Genomic DNA, 21,631 nt, shown 5'->3' with positions numbered 1-21,631 from the left:
TTTTCATGCTTCTAACTTTATTGATTTGGCTTATATTTTTTTCAGTGCTAAAAAACACGACTACAGACACAATTGGTATTGTATGCATAAACCCAAACACAAAATAGTCCATTCTAGTGTGTTAATTCAGTTTAAATTTCAATTTACTAAAACAATTTAGTAAAACAGACTAAAACCAGTCCATGCAGAATTTAATCCAGGCTATTTAACCCAACCAAATTCAGCCAGCTTTTCGGCAAATTTGCCTACTTATTACTGATAAAGGTAATCAAAATGAGCTTCCAGATTTTTCCTTAGTATGGCGCCACTTAGAAATTATAACTTTAACCTTTTCTGTTTCTCCTCCATGATCGTATTAGACTACTACGACTACGTATTAGGCCTAAGAAAGTTGAGCGTTGACTTGTTTTTGAGCAGTTGAACATTGACCTCTGACCTTTGATTTTGATTTGATTGCATAATAATAATTAGAAACACCTCGTTCTGCAATAAAAAGTGGCCTTTTATAGTGACCCTAATATAGGGGTCACTTTGAATCTCTTTATAAATACTGTTTTACAGTTTGCCTTCTCCGAAATTTATGAAAGATTGAAAGCAAAATTTATTTTAAATTTAGTTCAAAAATATACTTTATACTCATTTTAATCTTAAAAGAGAATATGCTAAGATTCATGGTGTTTATATAAAATGGTAGCGGAAAGATTGATCAGATGGACATCTTGGTAGTATTATTAGCAAAGACGGTGGGAGCAGTGAATATGCTAAAAGCAGAATAGCCAAGGCATAGGGTACTCACAGTGGAAAGAAGTTTGAAAGAATAGGAAGATAAATCTTCAAACCAAGAATAGAATATTGGAAGCTACAGTGATGATGTGGGTCAAATGCGGTTCAGAAGCAAGGACCCTCCGAAAAGCGGATGAAGATTTGCTAGATATTTTCCAGAGAAACTACATACAGACTGTTCTGGGTACCCGGCTGACTGACCGTGTTTCAAAAAGTGGTCTGTGCGAAAAGTGTGGTTCAATCCCGCTTTCTAGGGCTATAATGAGAGAAAGATTGAGATAGCTAAGGAACGTTTTGCGTATGAAGGATGACAGATTGTCGAAGATTGTCCTTTTCGGCCAACTGGCTAGGGCTAAACGGAAAGCAGGTTGTCCGTGGTTGAGGTGGGAGGATGTATTACGAAAAATTTAAGGGAAATGGGAACTTTTTGGGATGGTGTAAAGGCGATGCTTTGAATAGATTGGGATGGAGGAGGAGCGTTCGAGCTGCGTTGGCCTCAGGCGGCTTGGTGCTGCGGTGAGTTGTTATTAGTAGCAGTAATAGTAGGGGTTTCAATCCACTTTGATTTCAGCACATGGCAAACTGTATTCAAGCATAAAAGTAGCAGGATAGTTGTTACCCTATTATTATGGGGCTATTAGTGCTCGTTCTAAATTTTAATATCGCTAATTAATTGTAGAGAAACTATACTCCGTTTCGACAGGTAATTCAGATAACATAAAGGAGATCCAAGACTGTTTACCATCCCAAAAATAAGTTTTAATTAAACATAATTACTCTGTTTAAAGAAGGTTACCTCAAAGAGAAGTTATTAAGTTGATAGTCCGAATTTAAAAACTTTAGCAAAAAAGATCATGCTTCTTCTTGGTTACTCCTTTTTTTTGTGCGAGTCTTTGGTTTACTCCTACAATTTTGATTGTGCGAGCCTATAACCTATATAAAAATATAGGTCATAGACTCGCACAATCAAAATTATGGTGTCAGCTACAGATTCGACCCTGTAAAGAGAAAACTGCAACACATTATAACCGAGAATTCAAAAAAAAAAAAATAAGTCAGTTTCAACTGTAAGAGATTTACGATTGACACTGATTCAGGAACGACTATTGTTATTTAGGTTTGTTTTGGTAATAATAGTTTATTCCGAAAACAAATTTTCAGGAACTTCAAAAGGAGCTTGAAAATTCCCGAAATCTGTGAGAGATCGAAGTGAAAACTATACCACTAAATTTTTTATGTACAAAATAACCTTCACCTGAGGTTTTCAGACCCCTCCTCCTACTTTTAAAATTAAGGAAATCATATTTTAGCACAATTATTACTGTTTGTTTCCCTGGCACTAGCACAACACTGGGATATCGTAAGAGACGGTTAAGGCTACATTTGAAAGCTAATGGCTACGGGGTTTTGCAGATGTGTCTTGATGACACTAAAGCCAGATGTAATTTCTCATGTAAGCATTTTTGTTGTCATGTCTAATGACTTTTGGATTTAGATTTAGAATTGGATTTAGATTTAGAATTGGATTTGGATTTAGAAGTAAGGCCTGCCAACACCATGGTTGGAGCAAAAGGTCACCCAGTAAAGGATAAGGATGAAGATTCCCAAGAGCCATTGCTGGCGCAATATGATGTCAAATCGTCTTTTTTGTTACTGGGTCTTTTTACAGGGGAAAACAATAAGTCTGTCCCTCAAACTTGCCAAAGAGGGAATCAATCCCTTTCCATTTTATTACCAGGAAGGCCAAGTAAAGACTAGAGTGTATTTTTCATAGTTGAACTTAAAAGGTTGATTTTTGCGCGGAACGAGTTTAAAGACAAGAAAATAAGCTTTACAACCAATTTGACCTAAAATATTTTGAATTATAGCAATGATGAAGAAGCAGTATCTGTCCGGACATATTAGCGACTATAGGTCGTTTCTAGAAAATTTAATATTTCTAGTATTATTTAGATAAATTCTTGATAAAATTGTGTAAATAGGAATCCATCAGTACTCAAATCTGACTACACTGAACTATTGTAATGGACGTCATCAAGGCTTCTATTACGAGTTGCCGGGTACTTTTTGCTTTTACGGGAAGTGGCAAACACTTATTTCCGATCCTAGAGCTTTTTTTTGTTCTTTCAATTCCAGATTTGCACATTATTTTGTATTATTAAAAACTAATACCAGTCCCTATACTTGACAGTGATGACTAACAGGCATTAGATGTGACACTGTCTTGGATCTAAGTTATATTCCTTGATCTCTCTCCAGTTTTTCGTGAAACTCTTTAATTAGCCTGAATATTTGAAACAAACAAGCAATATGACAATCATCAAGAATATAGTTTTAATTGATATCCTTACACCTTTAACATATACTTGTTTAAAAATAAACCTTTATGACGCATAGAAATTTTTGTAGAAACCATAATATCTTAGGAAGTCCCTCAGTTTTAAAGCAGCTACTCCGTGGATTTGCAAAGTCTTGAAGCTTCGCAGTTTGCAGAAATTTAGTGAGAAGCAAACTGCAATTGAGATTTATTGGAATTTAAATGAGATTTATTGGAATTTAAATTGAGATTTTATCCAATGCAAATTGATTTAGTGAGAAATTGACTACGAATACAAAAGATAACCGGACTCCGTTTAAGTAGGGATAGTTTGTTCAGCAAAAATATAATTATTGGTATTTTCAAGCAAATTATGTCATATATACGAATTTTACTTTTTATTTACGTACACTGACATTTTTGTTTTAGTTTGTTTCTGTCCAACCCCCTCTTAAAAAATTTGAAAATTAAAAAGAAGAACAAACATAAATGTTAATTGTAGTTTACGTTTATAAATTTCTCTTTGTATCTGGGTTTAAATATAGAGCCTCGATGTCTTTTTTTTTTCCATAAAACGGCATTTTTCAAAGTTAGCTTTTTATTTAATTCAGGAAAAGAAAACTAATATAAAGTTAATAAGATGTGCATTAATCTCTAGAAAGCAGAATATCTTTACACAAGTATTAAAAGAAACTATTTCAATTAACCTACTTTTACTTTATTTAGCACCTTTCAAGCTCTTTTAAATTCAATTGAACCGTTTTCAGATAAAGAGGAAATTTTTAAGAAATCAAAGTAACATCCAGAAATTTTTTAAAGAAATAAAGTTTACATAGATAGTTTATAAGGTTATTTGAAGCCGTTATTCACAAGAAAATGCACAACAAGAATCCAAATCGACCGAATTCAAGCATAAATTCAATTTTCCGTTTTTGATCTTAGATCTTTTGAAAGCGTTTGATAAATTATAAGATAATAATTCTATTTATATTGGCCTGCAAAGGAGGGAGAGAAAGGCTGGATACCCTTGGCTTGCCTGGGATACAACTTTAAGAATATTTTCTCATCCTTGGAAGTTCCCAGGAATTAATAAAAGCAAAGACCTTGGAGCAGTATTCACCGGTGCGACAGATTGATCATGCAATGACCTGATAAAGTAATATCATTTAGGTTATATTTTCTGTTTAGATGAAAAGTAAAACTGACACTTCCTAAGAATCTATCAATGTCTAATTGACAAATTGCCTTCTAAGAAAAAAAAACGTCTCCTTTAAGGACGAAACGTTAAAAAACATCAACTGAAAATATGTTAATAAAACTAAATAATGGAGAGGACCAACGCAGATTGTCCTACTAACAAATAAAAATTATTCCATGATAAAAATAATTAAAATAAGAAAGTGTAGTTTCCATGAATCATTCATCATCTTCACCGCTGACGTCAATTCCTTTAATCTTTACATATTGAATTGACTCTGGTTTAATTACTGCTCTATTGATTTCTGAGGGTTGGTTCGAACGTGAATCGAATACATCTTCTGTAGAATCTAAAGATATGCCTTTTGTTTCTGGTAGGAACAAATAAAAGGTGACTAATCCAATAAACGAGAGTGCAGCATAAATCCCAAAGGTACCTGGAAAGAATGAAAAATTATTCCAAGATTAAGCAAGATTAGATTAGGCAAGAGGGGACAGAGGAAAAAGTTAGTACAAATAGTTTTAATGAAAAACACTTCTGAAGACTTGTCATGTTCAAGGTTTTGTAGTTTTTTTTGCTAATTTGTTTAAAAATATGATCGACATATTTTTTTCAAGAGCCAAAAAAGATTAAGCTGAACTTACTAAATATGAGAAATTAGTAAGAAATTGAAAAAGTAGCGAGGAAAAAAAGCTACCAATTTTCAAAAAGAAGAATAGAGATACTCACAAAGCTTAAGCTGTTTACGGTTAGATTTTCACTAAGTCTCTAGCACTGAAAAGTAAAGCGAAAAAGAGACAAAATACAAGGACAATGCTAGAAAAAACCCTAACTTTAACAGGGTTACCAACTTGCACACTAATCATTTGAAATGTACTCTTTTATGTCTCAGAGGTGATACACAAGCTTTGGTAGTCGTGGGCGCACAAAGTATTTGACTTGCACTCTTTTTGAGCAAACAACCATTCTTTTTGGACGTCAGTGGTTGGCAACCCTGCTTCAAAATATGTCAGAGGGCTTGAGCCATATATTTTGCAGAACTGCAAATCTTTGCAGTCAGATTTAGTATATTAGTAGTTGATCTGGAGTGAGGCTATTCTTGACTCAGGCATTTTTGCATAGGAAAAGGAACCAGTGTAAAAACTAGCAAGAAACGGTGTTTTGCTCCTGAAAAGAATTAGGCATAGGTATTCAAAAATATAAGAAACTCCCTTTACTTTAAAAATGTATGGTGACCCGATATCATGGCTACAGCGATAGCTCCAACTTAGTATAGATCACTAAAAAGGGGTGAAATTTCTGGAGATTATTTTCGATGATAATCAGCTATCTAGAAAGTCTACTGCGTCAAAAAAAGGTAGAGGACTTCAGCTTCCCTAATATAGTGCCAAAGAGTTTTTGGAAAAAAAAAACAGGGCTTAGCACTAGATGATATTGTTTAAACCAGATCTGATTAGACGAAAGACGATAAATCGGCAAGTTTTAACTAATAGGCTAGTGGTATGGACAAACATGACCAACTACTCATTTAATGTTGGTCAAAAGTCTAGGTTGCATAATGATCGCTTCAGCTCTCAAGGTTTTATCCTATAGAGAATTTTTTAAATGAAAAAGCAATAAAAAGTGCTGACAGGCTACAGATCGCTAATCAAAGGATTCAAATATAACATATAGGAAACGGGAAAATCGACAGACATATACACACCTGCAAATCCTTACTAAATATGTGCAAGGAGCTGCAGATATCCATAGGGATTATTGTTCCTTTGGTAAAACTTGTAAAACAATTTCATATTGACATAACGGATAGAGACGAAGTAGAGCAGGAGATGGAGGTGCTTCGCCAAAATAACCCGTCAAAGAGATTGCTCAGAAGATCACGCTAAATTGGGGACTAAAATAGTGACATTCTAGAATGCCATGGTTTGGGCAAGGGAATAACGCCCTGGTTTGATCACAAGTTAGCACCTACAAGAACTTGTTACAGTCCTCAAGGGTGAAATGTTTGGAATAATATATGCAGCTAAAAGACTGACCCTATTAAAAAGTAAATGTGGGATAAATGTGTCTTAACCTATAACAAGGGACCGATTAAAGATCTTGAGAATATCAAGAGCAAGTGAGAAATGATTTGGAATACAATAAAGCATGAAAAAGACTAGCATCCAATGGAAATAGAATTATGCTGATGTGGGCACCAGAACACTCTGAGATGATCGGAAATGAAGACTCTAGTAACTAAAGTAGTTTGAACCGGCGTCAATTAATTCCCATCTCTTTGAGCTGCAGGAAATTCGCAATCAGAAGACGGAGATGTGAGACAGTAGAAAAGAACTCATAAAAAAAAAATTCTTATCATATTAATTTGATCCTGAAATCAGTTTGATACCTTAGTTTTATTTTTCTTCTCCTTTTGGGTTAAATCCAGGTAAAAAAAAAAATTATGGTTTACATCAACACCAGAGAAACATATCCCGGACGATGAATTTAATTTATATTTATTTTATATAATTCCCTCCTTATAAACAACCAAAGAATATTTTTCGAAAAATTCAGTGGGTTGGAAAGAAGATATCAAGAATAATACAAGGCCCACAAGTATAACTTTCAAAATTGCTATCTTGGGAAAAAAGAGCCATTTAAACGGGCAGCACAATCTGCATTAAGTACTATGGCAGAAGATCATCATGAATAAGACTTTTTTTTGGCTATTGCATTACCCATTTACAAGTTTATATAAAAGTTTCATCGAAAGGGGAGGTAATTCGCCCCAAGAACAACCAGATCTAGGAGCTTTTATTGGGTGAAAAGTTGCATCATCTGCAGCAAGGAGAAACGCAGGGGGAGGAGAGAGGAACAGAGCCTAGGCCTCCCCAAATACAAAATTTTCCAAAATTCCTAACCACTTTTCGTTCAAATCACCAACTAAGATCTGTCTTTTATTATTGCCCCCTTACCTCCATAAATTCTGCGCAGGTTCTTGATCTGCAGATTAAATTTTCAACGAGCAAGTAACCTTCAGAGAAGCAATCAAAAGTGCAGTAGATACTGTTAAGAGAAATTACCTTGTTTATCAATAACAGAAACAGACGACAAGAAAGTAAATGACGTCAGTAGATTGAAAAACCAATTAAAAGATGTTGCAATGCTGTTGCATGTGCTTCTTGCCCAAGTTGGGTAAATTTCTGAGTTGATCGTCCAGGGCAGGGGACCAATGCCTAGAACAGAATATTTTGTAGAAATGCAGTACCCACTAGAAACTGAATTTTTAAGAGTAAAGAAAAATGTATTAAAGCAGTATCAACTTCAAAATATTTTAATAAATTAATTTTAGAAGTAACAGAGTATCAGAATCTAACTGCAAAAAGTAAAGAGTGATATTAATCATTTTAAAAACAGAAATCTTAACATAAGAACAAAGTATATAAATCTAAAAGTACGAAATATAAAGAAATCAAACCTAGAACGAACAATATCATAACTAATAATAAAGTCGAAATTGTTACAAACATATTTATAATAGATGAGGGTCAGGCTATTTTTTTTTTTTCAAAATTAGTGTCACTTGGACTTTTCTGAAAACTAAACAATTTGATCTCAAGATTAGTCAAGCAAAAATGTGGCTTGACTTTGAATAAATTGCTATACATTTTTTTTTTTAATCAAATGATTAAAATTGCTTGCTGATTCCGAATCTGAGAAGTTTGTCGCTGTAAATTTCAAATTTGAGTTTTTTAGAGGTTGAGGTTGAGCGCGAATTTCTCAATGAAAAGAGTTTCCACGTTACTAAGTTCCTAAGTTACTAAGTGTCTCCAATTCTCCCTGTAAAAAATCTGCTTTTTAACTGATGTAAAATTAATTTCAGGCTCAAAAAATGGGCCTTCTCTATGGAAAGCTTACAAAATGAGCTAAATATGACATTTTAATATGTTTTACGACAAAATGGTACAAAAAACCGAAGAAAATAAGTTCCTACGATTCAAATGTGTGCCTTTAATCAAGGAGGCCTAGTATTGGCTAAAAAATAATTAAGCCTTGTCCATGAAAAGTTCATAAGAATAGTTCTAAATGTGAATTTTTAGTGTTTTTACTGTTAAATCTAATTTAGATAAGGGTTAACATTTCTGAATCAGATGGCAATTTTCTCTAACTTGCCGATTTCGTTACTATGGGTTGTTGTTCACACCTTACTAGTTTGTAGCTACCACTGCAACCAATACGTATTTCAATTTTGCACGGCGAGAAACAGATAGACAAGTAGACATGTAGAGAGGGGATGGACAAGTGAGTGAGTGAGTGAATGAATGAATGCGAGAATAGAACAGTAAGTAAGAAGTAGGAGAAGAAATGGATTGAAAGAGAGATAGACTACACCAATTGAAGAAAAGAAGTGAATATATATTTCCTGTTAAGATATTTTTATTTTGATAACATTTAATAGGCTGGAGCTACCACTACAACCACAATGGCTCTCGTAAGCAATCTCTCGTAAGTATTATGGAAGTCACATTTCACAAGTAAGAGCAAATGTTAAAAGTAACCAAAAAGAAAAATCTAAAAAATGCTCAAGTCTTAGTAACATCAATAAAACTTCTAGAGAGCAATTAGAATTAATATGAAATGAGCAGAAAAAACATAAACAAGTCTAACAGGTCAGTAAAAAAAAAATATTTACCAGCAAGATAAAACGGAAATTCAAATAGATTAAGTATACTAAAAGCATGTAACAAGTCGATAAATGTAGAAAAAAATACAACAAATGTCAAAACACAAAAATATCAAACTAAAATAAGAGATATATGGAGTTGAAAGTGGGTAAAACAATTTAAAATGAGATTAAACGTTAACATTAGAATCTAATTTTTCCTCTATCCCTTTCTATTTTTCAGCAACTTTGGAGAGATTCTCGAGTGTGGAGGAAGGTATGGAAAAGGTCTTCCTATCTCGAAGCATTTTTATTTTAACGAAAAAACGGGTGATGTTTGAAAGGTTCACATGTAGACTGAAAACCAAACAATTCACTCGGACTTGAATGATTTTGAGGGTCATTTTTTGATGTGGGTTGACAACATTTTGACTAAATTGGACAATTATAGTGAGATAGGTAGTGAAGGGGTGGTATTATCTAATGAAAATTTTGATGTTAATGTAGGTAAAGTAAAAGAGGAATTTATTTAAAGAGGCGGGAGTGAGGTAATTTTTTTTTAATATAATTCAGATTTGAAGGGGTGTCAAGGCGTGCAGCACTTTCGTTTCGATACAGGGCTTCAGTACTTCAAATACGCATTTCTATTTGCAGCAGACAAACCATTGAAAATTATACTACAAAGACTTATTTGGACGATTTGAAAGTTAATGGAGGTGAAGAGGGGGCGGAATTCTTTAAAGTAGATTTCAAACGTTAAATTCATGAAATTTGCGTGCTAAATATTTTTCATTAGCAAGACGCAAAGGGCCTGTCAGTGTGTTTCTATATTTACGATATTTAACCAAATCACCTGCATCATTTCTTTTGCAAGCTGTCAAGTACAGGCTATGTTTACGCTTGACTGCGGCTGCAACAGTAGAAGTTATTCGAGGGTACGTGGGGCATTGGTGCGGGCGCACACAGACTTGAAAATTATTATCAACAAGAGTTATTTAACTGAGAACGTTGTTCTCTATTCAGATACGAAACGTTTGAAGCCAGAGATGCATTCGCATTCCGAATCTTACAAGCATAATTTTTCAGTGCCGGGTATGAAAATTTACGTAGCATACTAAACACACAAATATCTGGTAGAGAGACAAGTTTGTTTTACACAACTAAAAAATACGTAAAAAAATAAACGGATAGTCAATCAAAATCAAAGAAATGACAAACAAAATAAAAAAGAAGAAAAAAACTAATTGATGCAAGATTAATTATTCACCATGCCACAGCAGACATCACACCCAGAGGATACATAAAAAACATTCTTAGCCAGCAATGGCATAAGAAGAGGGAAATCAAGACCCACAAGAAACATCCGATAAAAAAAAGAGGAAAAATATAGTGTATTTGATTAGCCTAGATTGTAATGTACTCGTGGGACCCCAAGACAAGGGAAAGGTAGCTAAAGCTAAGAATTCAATTTTCAACTTCAATTCAATAAAATTTTGGAACTAACCTGGTGAATAAAACATTAAATACGTAACCAGAGCCATAATAGCCATCCAGCCATAATCGGATGGGCACCAATAGAAAGACCAATTTTTTTGCTCTGACTTCGGTGAGCATAAGGATTGAATTGAGCCGAAAAGGGATAAGTGTGGATCTGCCTTCAAGCAAAACGTAGAATTTCCGACTTTGCAGAAACCACAGTAGACATTGTTAACGCATTCTTTGCAAACCCTATAAACAAAATCTGAGAATATATTTTATTTATGAACGTCGTCCTATGGGGTTAAGAAATAAATATGGATTTTCGCGAAAATTTTGAAAATAGCTTTTAATGAATTTTTGCGAACAGATAGCGCCATAAATTGGTTTTAGCTTTAAATGAGTCTAAATTTTTCCAAAAATTTCAGACAACCTTATTTACTTGCACCCAATACAAAGATAATTTTGTTTTATGGCAAGGTACAATTTAAGCTGACTTTGGTGAGCCAAAATTAGTACCTCGTTTTGTTCAAAGCTATTTTTTGGTGAGGCAAAACTTCAGGATTACTTCTAAATGATTCATTTGTCTGAACAATGCATTTACGCTAGGATTTATTTTTAGACAAGAATAGGTTTAAAGGTTTTAAACGGAAAATGTTTCACGGCAAACCAATTCACTGTGGTTTAAAAACGAAGGTAAAGTCTTGTGACTGACCATTTCCTTGATTTCTTAACTTGCTTCTTGGGCAAAAAAAAAAAAAAAAAAATCAAAGTCTCAGGAGAATATAAATTTCAGTGTCATGGCATCTATAACATGCTCAAAGAAATATTACTACTACCGCTGCTATTACTATTAACAATTACTCAGCGCAAAGACCACCTTGAGGACCCGTTTCCTCCCTTTTAGTAAATTTAAAGCTTTAGTTTTTACCCCCTTCGACAAAGTTCCAAAGTCTTTTAAATCTTTTAAATCCTTTCCTTTCAATTTTAAGAAATAGAGTTGGAATAATATGAAAGGTTCTATACATATGTACATCAATTTGTTTTTTTAAGCTTTTTTTGACAACTTTGAAAACAAAGCCTTTTGCTTGAGTAGCAAATTTTAAACTTTTTCTTCAAGCGTTGTGAATTATTGAAAATTTACCATAAATAAAAAAATAATAAAGTGCTGCAAGACACTCCTTTTCAAATGACGTAAGACGTAACAGTGATTTAATCCAATAGCACCTTAAAAAGTACGTAAGGAGTGACCACTTTCCACAAGGCAGCAAAACTCTAAAACAGAAGTGTTTTACACTGTTTGTTCGCAAGACATAGGGCTAAACTTTTTTTTTTAAGCGCAGTTACAGAAATTTTTAAATACATTCGTGGTTAGGATACTGCAAAAAAAGTGTAAAAATAAACAAATAGAAATAAAATGCCTTCATTTACTATTAATTTGCAGTAAAGTTACAATTCTTCAAGTTCATTCTTTAAAATAAGAAGAAAAAAACTATAAGGGCAGAAGCTTTGACGTTTCGGTTTAATCTGAAAATAAATTTGAAGATCATGGGCTATCAAAAGCTTGATAACCCTTTCAATTTGCCCATTTTTAAAAAGGTTTTCACCAATATTTGAAACGGAGAAGTACACTAAAAATATAGGTAACGCAAAAACAGTGTCGCAAAAAAAAATAATGTAAAAGCAAAAAATAATTACCTCGCCTGAGAACATGTATCCACTTTTCCAGAGAAGGAGGTGACTAGGGGAGACTGTGAATCTATTGCAACAAAACTTAAGCTTAGTAGCAAAAGTGATAGAGTAACTCCTATAAACATATATTATTATTTAAAAATACGTTCAATTAAGTCGTTAAAACTCACTTTCATTTTTATTAAGTCACTTTTTATTTAAAAACAAAACACAACATGTGACTCTTTGGACCAAAATTTAGCATTCAAACAGTGATGTTCAACAGTTAAACAAAAAGGCATGGAACAAGGATCAGTAAAAATCAGATTGAATTGCGAAGGAAAACGTTGCACAATGAAATCTGCGGTTAAAAGAAAAAGCAAAATTACAATGGAATGAAGGAACGGGGTTTTTTAGCTTGCGTGTGTCCATGAAGGAGAAACAGGAGGGAGGAATGGATATACGCCAGAATTTCTTGATTTAACTGAAATTTACTCACTTGACATCTTGTAACTTAAAATTAAAAAGAACGCAATGATTATATTAATACGTGACTAGATAATTGAATGTATACAAGCCTGCTGTGTGCCTAGTTTATTTATGTATGTATGCAGGTTTTTTCCTCAAAAACTGTTCCATATTATTTTATATTGGAACCCTATGATTTTCGGGCCTGAAAAAACGATCTAAATACGTCACAAGTTTAAGAAAATGCGTTTAGAAACTTAATTTTGAAAAGTACTTTTTTATGTAAATTACGCCGTATGTATCTAAAGAGCAAAAACCCATTATTTTTTCCCAGGGTCACCCCCTGGCCTATCGTTTTTGGCATCAACGATGCATATGAAATCACAGAAGATGACAAATGGCTCCAAAAAGCTAAGGCAAAAGGCATGAAACAAGCGACGATCGGGGTAGCCACCGCTAGTGATTTATCACAAAATTAGGTGAATTTTCGCCCTCTTGGTGATTTTTTGTGGTTTTCGGTAATTTAAAGATTTTCTTATTTAATTTAGTGACCCCGCATGAAAGAGATGAAATATTTAACTTTACCTAAGAAATTAGGCAAAGTTAAATCTGGCAACACAAAGTAGAAACAATACGGAATTTTTTTTTCTTCCAAGACAGTGATATTCAATTAAAAAAAAAAAAAATCCCTATTGTTTCTACTTTGTGTTGCTTGGTATGGATAGGCAGTGCGGTCTTCGTCCCTATTTTAGTTAAATCAGAATTTAATTCGGAATTAATTTAAATCAGAGGTGAAATTAGGCCTGTAGTTTCCATCAAAATGACATGACTTTTTCGGAAAGTTCATTTCTTGTTTCTAAAATTGTGCACATGACAATTTCATGTGACGAACAACTTTTAGATTAATATATTTTGCATATTCAGAATCAGCATGAAAAATAGGTTTTAGTTGTATCTGCTATCATCAAAACTTTTCTAAAGCCGTGTTTCTTTTGACAAAGGTTGCTCTTTACTTAAAGTTTGTAATAACAAGCTGCACAACCAAGGGTCTTTTAAAGGTGAAGTAGGGCTACTACTCTCTCCTGCTCCCGTTTTACATTCAAGACAAAAATTTGTAAAACAATGCTTCGAAAAGGACATTCAACCTTGAGTAAAAAAAGCAAGTAAGCAAAATCGTAGTTTGGTGCCCTAAAGTAGCAGAAAACACTACTCCCTTATGGCACAATCTTTTTGGCTACTTCAAAAGGGTACTAAAGATTTAACTCTCCGTCTGACTAAGCTGTGTCAAAAATTTTTAATACAATGCTTCAAAAAGGACAATTATCCTGGAGAAAAAAAAGCAAGTGAGCAAAATCGTAGTTTGATGCCCTAAAGTAGCAGAAAACACTATTCTCTGAAGACACAATCATTTTGGCTACTTAGAAAAAGTACTCATGATTTAACTCTCCATCTGACTAAGCTGTGTCCTGATTTTCTATGGCAATTGATGTGACAACTATCTATGGTAAACAAATTAGAGAATATTTAAATCCATAGTCCCTAGGTTGAAATTTACCTCGGCCCTGCATTTTTTATCCTGCTGGAATAAAAAACACTTCAGGGTACTTTTATTGAATAGATGTTTAAAAAAGCAAATCGCCTCCCCCATACCACCCTAGATTTAAAAAAAAAAAAACACCTTTTATTCTTCTTGACTGCCTTGACTTAAGTCCCATCCAACCTCAAAGGTTGTTTTGGAGCCTCTTCATTCACTATGTTATCGCTGTGGCGTCTGTATGAGCATCTACCTTTAGACAGGAACAGAAGTTGTGGCAGGTTGAGTGTAGAGAAGCTGTCTTTCCATCTGGCCGACCTCTGGGGCGAGAACTATGCATGCGACTATGGAAGACTATTTTTGGAAGACGGGAATTATCCATATGCTGGACGTGGCCTAGCCACCTAAGTTGCCCCAGTTTTATTTTTTCAAGTATGGTGTGTTTGATATTGATACTTTTAAACAGCCGAATATTAGAGATCCTGTCCAGGTACGTAATACCCACAATACGGCGAAGGGACTTTGTTTCACATGCGGCTGGGTGACATTGGGCATCTGTTTTGAAGGTCCATGATTCACTCCCTCTATATCAGCATCAAGGCTTTAAAACTAGAGTTGACAAGCAACAGGCGCCTATTAACATCTTTCGAGTGGTTGTTATCCGACCTTATAAGGCTGCCAATATAGTTGAAATCTTCAACCCATTCTATGTTGTCACCACCGAGCTGGAGGCTTAAGCTTTCTTTTTTTTTCGGCAATCTTGTTCAAAGCATGGTTTTTGTTGACGTTTTCGTTCAATGTTCACCCGATGAGGACACCTGAAGAGTTTCCAAGGAGTAAGGACAGGAGTAAGTAACAGGTTAAACAGTTCCGATGAAAGTAAGCAACCCTGCAGGACACCAGTCGACGTTTCGAAGCTATCGGAAACGCCCTCTCAAGTCGCGACGCGGCTTCTGAAATTTGAATACATATCTCTGATCAATGAAACTAAGTTTTGTGGTATACCAAAGTGGAGAAAAATGTGCTACAGACCTTCTCTTCATATACAGTCGAAAGCTTGCTTAAAGTCATTAAAAAGGTGGAAAATACTGCGCCCATGTTCAAGATATTTTTCCATAACCTGGCGGACCGTAAATATCTGATCAATGGTTGACCTGTTTGGGCAAAAACCGGCCTGATATTCTGGAATAACAGTTGAAGCTATAGCTCTTATACGCTCCAGCATTACTCTAGTGAGTATTTTAGCAATATGGCTCGTTAGGTTTATAAGCCGGTAGTTATCACAGATTGCTTTCGAGCCTTTTTTATGGAGTGGAATTATCGTGGCTTCACAAAATGAGGAGGCGAAGTGACCTTCTTTCCAAGCAGCAGTAGCAGTTTTTAGGTATAGGTCAACAAGGGGGTCGCAATTTACTTTTAGTAACTCCGGTTGGATTCCATTTGGGCCTGCAGCTTTGTTTTTCCTTAAGCCCTTGATAGCTGATTCAATCTCAGATCGAAGTGGAGGGTGAGCTTGGGTTTGCAGGGATTACAGGGAGGTTGTAAAGCACCGTTGGGTCGGGGAGGATCGTTGAGTTTAATTTGCTCTCAGAGTGTTCTTTGTATTTGGTTTGGATCCCGTCTGTAGTTTGGATCTGGTTACCATCTTCATCGGGGAGGGTACAGACTTTCAGTCCTTTTTTATGGTTAGTTCCTGCACTCGACTGTACATGAAGTGAGTGTCACCTTTCTTGAATGCCATTTCGCATTGCTCACATTGTTCCCTTATATAGGAGCGGTGAGCATGGCGAGTGGATTTCTCTATCACACGTTTCAATCGTTTATACATATCCAGATTTTCTCTATCTAGTTTGTTAGTGGGTTGTGTTTTTCTTTGCATAATGTGATTATTTCATCCGTCATCCAAGGTTTTCGGTCCACCTTTTGGAATCCCAGGGTCCACTGGGCGACATCGCAGATAACCTCCGAGCTACTCTTCACAAGATTATCGATATCATCCTTTGATTGAGTTAGCGGGGATGTAGAGAGGAGTTCAGAAATTCTTTCGGACAGAGTAGCTGTGTATTTTTGTCGGATAGTTTGGTCTTTTAAGAGGTCTACTTTGAATCTAGGGGGCTTTTTGGAGAGTTTCTCGGCCACTTTTAGACATATTTTAAATGAAATCATAACAACTGAATGGTTGCTATCGAAGTCACCGCCAGCCAAAGCAAACTATGCTTGTGGTGGAAGATTTACAGCGTCTAGATAAGAAGATATAATCTATTAGATTCTGAGTCCTTCTATCTGGGGATGTCTAGGTTGTTTTACGTCAGGCTCTGTGTTTGAAGAATGTGTTAGTGATAACAAGATCACTATATCGGCAAAATGCGATTAGACTGTCATTTCTTTTTTTTTCAGCTGGCCATAGCCAAATTTACCCATCGCCTCCTTGTTGTCCCCTTGTGATCCCCCATCAATAAATAAATTTATTGATTCGAACATAAAACCCATGCAAATATCTTGGAAAATTATTAAAAAAAAAATTAAAAGAGCTGACATTATTTCACGACTAGCACATTAGCTGGATCTGATAATGGGGCTTCAAAGCACAAATTAAGAAGAAAATGACTTGAAAAGGTAAAATTTGGCAGAGAAGGAAAAATTGAATTGAAATATAAAGCATTTTATTTAAGTTGAAATATTTTATTAGAAAGTCTTTAATAAAAAGCTTTTTTTAAATCAGTAAGTTACAATTTATTTAGTTTGTGCAATAACTATCTCCAGATTCCAGAATTACCTGCTAGAGAAGCCAGAACGAGCTTCCGACGGCCAGCTTTGTCCACTGTGACAATACTCACAGCAGTAAAAACGAAGTTAATGCTAGTAATAGCAACTGAAAGCCATGTTACAACATATGGATTTATGAAACCACTCATCTGCATAATGCTGTTGCTGTAGTACCTAAAATAGTAATCTATTTAAAATATAAGTTTTGAGACAACGAATTTGATTTTATTAAGTTGTCGTTTGATTATAAGCTAGAAATACCTTTTGTATATAGATTATAAGACTATATACAAAAGGATTGAAGTAGTCATGGTGACCTGTAAATGGAAAAAAAAAAAAACTAATACAGCCCCAGCTTGATAACTTGAATCTTAAAAGGAAAAGATTGAGTTAGCTATGCTGAAGCTAGACAGGATAAGACCCTTTAGATTACAAAAACCTGTAGGGACGATCAAAATTAAGATTTTGTAATTCATAAAATATGTTTCCTTTTACTATGTTTACTTTTATTCTCCAGAGAGGAACAAACTTAAATAATTAGTTAATTTAAGCTCACAGAAGTTTCAATCACTCAGTTCGACATGGTAGAGATCAACTCTAAATTTTCATATTTTTAAAATATATTCGCTATAATTCGCTTGGGCAAGATGGTAGGCCCTTTGGACCTTTGACCACCACAAATGAGTAAGGTCATTTATTGCAAATAGATGAGGTTATTTTTATGGGGATTTCACTGATCTTTTATTTCTATTTTGTTTACAAAAATAAAACTGATCAACTGTGTACCTTACGGTTCAACGTTAATCCACAAAAATTCATAAAGTTTATTCCGTTGGTCTAGGTATATATATATATATATATATATATATATATATATATATATATATATATATATATATATATATATATATATATATATATATATATATATATATATATATATATATATATATATATATATATATATATATATATATATATATATATATATATATATATATATATATATATGTATATTATTATACACATATATATGATCATATACAGATCATTCAGTAGACTATGATAGAAAAAGAGAATAAGATTGGATTCTGTCTGATTTGCAGACTGACACCAAAACAGTAACGTTAAACAATGATATTGATTGCCTTTTGTACGAAAATCCCATGTAAGGGCCGTACTCGAGGACAATACTCTTGAAAGATTCAAGTATGACTAGTACAAGAAAATTGTGAGAGAAAAGAAAACAAAAGAGAAGAACAACAAAATAGAAAAAACAATTGCGAGACACTTATAAGATAGGATCACATCCTGTGAAAATACTATCAGTAAGTCTTTAAGGAATAAGGCAAAACTTACATGACAATATTTATTCCAGAGAGTTGCTGAGAAATCTGAAGCAAACAGCCAATAGTTAATGCTTTTCTCACGTTAGGGTCATAGAGAATTTTCCTAACAAGAGATACCTTATCTTCATTTTCATAGACCTAAAAATGAATAAAGTTAATTTTGTAATTTTTTATAGCTTTTAACTATTGAGACATTCCTCTGCAACAATTCTTAGCAGAAACCGACAGATTTTCCTTTGTATAATTACTTTAGAGCGACTCGTATTATATTTTGCCTATTCTTCTAGAATATATATATATATATATATATATATATATATATATATATATATATATATATATATATATATATATATATATATATATATATATATATATATATATATATATATATATATATATATATATATATATATATATATATATATATTATGCCATTTCTTCGCCAACTTTCAATCCTTCCATCACTTTTACGCCCCTATGAACTTTTTGCACAACAGTAGGAAGGCATCAGTCAAATTATTTGAGGCAGAAAAATGCAAAGATTTTCGGTTTGTATAGCTAGAGAAAAATTGTGGGTCAAGGGTTCATTGAAGAGCTTCAACTCCCTCATACAACGCATAAAGTTTAGTAGAATAGTGGGTATTTTGTGTCTTGTTTGAGCAAAAATCAGACAAGGAGTTCGGATATGTATTGTTAGATATTAAAGTGGGCCCCTAGCTTTTTAACCGTCTCCAAGGCCAACCAGCTTCCTTTAAAATTTGTGAGATTGGCCCTTTTTTGAACAAGAATCATTAAAGTAGTTTAAATCAGTATCTATGAAGGTGTAAAGTGGCTATATAACCTCCAACCCCCCTGTCCGCTCTTCTTACTAATCTTTTTTATTAAAGACAGGCATGTTGTACCTTTTCAGAAGTAGAATCATGCGTATTATGCTCGATAATAGTGATATAATCATCCAATATCGGAGACATGAAGTAGGCCAATAATCATTCCAATCTTTTTCTCCCCCTCCCCTTTCCATGCCAACTTTCTAACAGAACTATAAGCAGACTGTACCTTTTTTGAATTGGTCTTGTACAATAATCTTCGATCGATATAATTAGAGAGTTAAAGAGGGCCAGAGGTCCTGCCAATGCTCTATATATCCATACCAGATTTTTAACACACAGGTTGGCATGTTGAATTTTGTTTGAGCCAAAACCATGCAAGTGCTGTTAACCCGTGTGATTAAAGGATGAGATCAGGCCCTTTTGCACCCGTCCTCGACGTGCTGCTACCAGATTTAGATAGATACATGGATAAATATACATATACTCCCAAGATTATGGCCAGGAATGCAGATATACTATTCTTTGCTCACCAGGATATACCTTGTTTATGTCAAACAAGTTCAATGATTTTCAATCTGCATGATTGGAGGAAAAAAAGGGGTAAGTTTCAAACAGGATCCGACACAAATATCACTTCGTTTTAATGGAAGCATAGGATGAACACCTCCCACCCTTGCTGCTATCAGCTTTAGGTAGATGTATGGATAGATACACAAATCCTTCCAAGACTCTATGGACAGGAAGGCAGGGATGCCATTTTGTGTTCGCCAAGATACACCTTGTTTTTATCAAACAATTTCAATGATTTTCAATATGTATGATTGGAGGTAAAAACAGGGCAGGTTTCAAGCAGGACCCACACGGATATCACTCTGTATTAATGGAGGCATAAGATGAACCTTTGACCTCTTAACTCCCCATTTTAGCTCTAGCAATTGTCAGTTTATTGCACAGCCATGTTATCAGGTAGTAGGTTCCAACACGGGTCGACACCCAGTTTCAAATTATGCGTTTTTAGAACTCCGAGTTCAACGCGAATCTGATAGAAACCTCTTCCAGTCTTGGCGTCTTCTCTCGCGTTCAAATCGGGTTTACTGATTGTAAGGCCTGCTGAAATACCAAGTCCTGCCTCGGTTCTCCACAACTCGTATTGTTCAGGTTAAAAAATGAGCCACAAAGATAAAAATTTATCATTGAAAAATGACAGTGTGACTGAATTGATTAATTGACAGAAATAAAAACTAATGAGCCGAAAAGTAACGAAGTCCTTAAGTATCATATAGAAACAAATATCTATAAATTTATTAAGCCAATTCCAATAGAAGCAGAGTGATACGTAGACTATTATTGATTCCTTTCATTTCTTTAACATTACATTAAAACGTCTAGTCGTTGATCAATTGTTCATGGCATGTAACTTTAAAAGTCTCCAGTTTATTCTCAGCATACACTGTTTCGACCCCCCGTGTTTTGGCTCTAAAATCCGTTTTATAAGGTTCTTCTTGCACTGCGCGTGTCCGAACTTGAAAACGAGGCTCGGAATGGTAGAAATTTTGATCCTTGGTTAAACCAGACTCACGTAAGGATATTCAAGTTGTACGAGTGGAGAACCAAAGTTTACTAGTGGCCCCTGTATCACCCCTCCCTCCCAAAACCACCATTTTTGGTAGACAGCTAGGCATGTGGTACCCTGCTTGAAGCGGAAACATGGACAATTTTCATTCAGTGAGATTTGAGGATCAACACACCGAAGTCTCCTATTCTCTAAGAAAATAACTAAACAGATTTTAAAACCTGTGGGTTCTCTTCAGTAGCATTCCATTCAACACTTACTCAACTAAGGCTACGTATATTTTCAAATTTATATGGAGTTTCCAATTCTAGAAATTAGCTTGAAACTTATTCGGCGAGGTACCTGATCTAATGAGACATAATAATGGTGATTTTCAGATGTGCAAACCCCTTCGTCTACCTTTGAATGGATAAGATTGTTCGAAACTTATGCGGCAAGTGTGCTCTCAAATCCGAATGGAACTTCAAATTCTAGTAATCAATATAAAATTTATGGGATATGCTCCTTGGATCAGATTTAGTGATAAAACTTGAATTTTAGTGAAGATATATAGATTGACTTTTTAAGAGCAGGACAACAGTTGAACAAGGTAGTAGCTTAATCTCTACACTGAGTATAATTTCACAGCTTTCAAACTTATAAGTTCTTTTCACTTCTGAAATATTTCGGTTTATTCATATTGACGGTGGAATTTTTGACGATCATATTTGTGTTAAAAACCATTCAGAAGAAAATCATCCAGGTGCTTATAATAATCTTTTGTGTTGTTCTATATCTTGAGTTATATCCTTTAATGCTTTATCCCAAGTAAAAAAGAGAAAACTTATGTGGTTCCCTTCGCAAAATCTGATTTTCAATAGGGTTTGGCTACGAGGTCTGAAAGCCTGCTGATAAAGGTACCTGAATATTACCTAGCAGTGAATTTTATGTGCCTCTCTTAGGGAGTGATCACCCTTTCTTAAGATAATTCTTTTTGTTTTAATAGAATTATTTAAGGCTGTATTTTAAGGTGATAACT

The 21,631-nt window shown here is 34.4% G+C and overlaps 1 protein-coding gene across 5 annotated transcripts in view; it reads right to left on the bottom strand.

Annotated features, from left to right (window-relative positions):
- Positions 1 to 3,100: 3,100 nt before the first annotated feature.
- The window catches only part of LOC136031301 (proton myo-inositol cotransporter-like), a 132,500-nt gene continuing 113,969 nt past the window's right edge, over positions 3,101 to 21,631 (bottom strand). For all 5 annotated transcript variants that reach the window (XM_065710752.1, XM_065710755.1, XM_065710753.1 and 2 more), the window contains 6 exons: positions 18,218 to 18,345; positions 16,869 to 17,032; positions 12,118 to 12,226; positions 10,448 to 10,671; positions 7,364 to 7,516; positions 3,101 to 4,734 (listed from right to left, as the gene is read on the bottom strand). In XM_065710752.1, the coding sequence (XP_065566824.1) occupies positions 4,517 to 4,734; positions 7,364 to 7,516; positions 10,448 to 10,671; positions 12,118 to 12,226; positions 16,869 to 17,032; positions 18,218 to 18,345 (996 nt within the window). In that variant the 3' untranslated portion in view covers positions 3,101 to 4,516. The remainder of the gene's footprint in view (positions 4,735 to 7,363; positions 7,517 to 10,447; positions 10,672 to 12,117; positions 12,227 to 16,868; positions 17,033 to 18,217; positions 18,346 to 21,631) is intronic.

This window comes from Artemia franciscana, chromosome 9 (genome assembly GCF_032884065.1).
Source record: "Artemia franciscana chromosome 9, ASM3288406v1, whole genome shotgun sequence".
Taxonomy (NCBI): domain Eukaryota; kingdom Metazoa; phylum Arthropoda; class Branchiopoda; order Anostraca; family Artemiidae; genus Artemia; species Artemia franciscana.
This window is presented reverse-complemented; position numbering and strand designations above follow the sequence as displayed.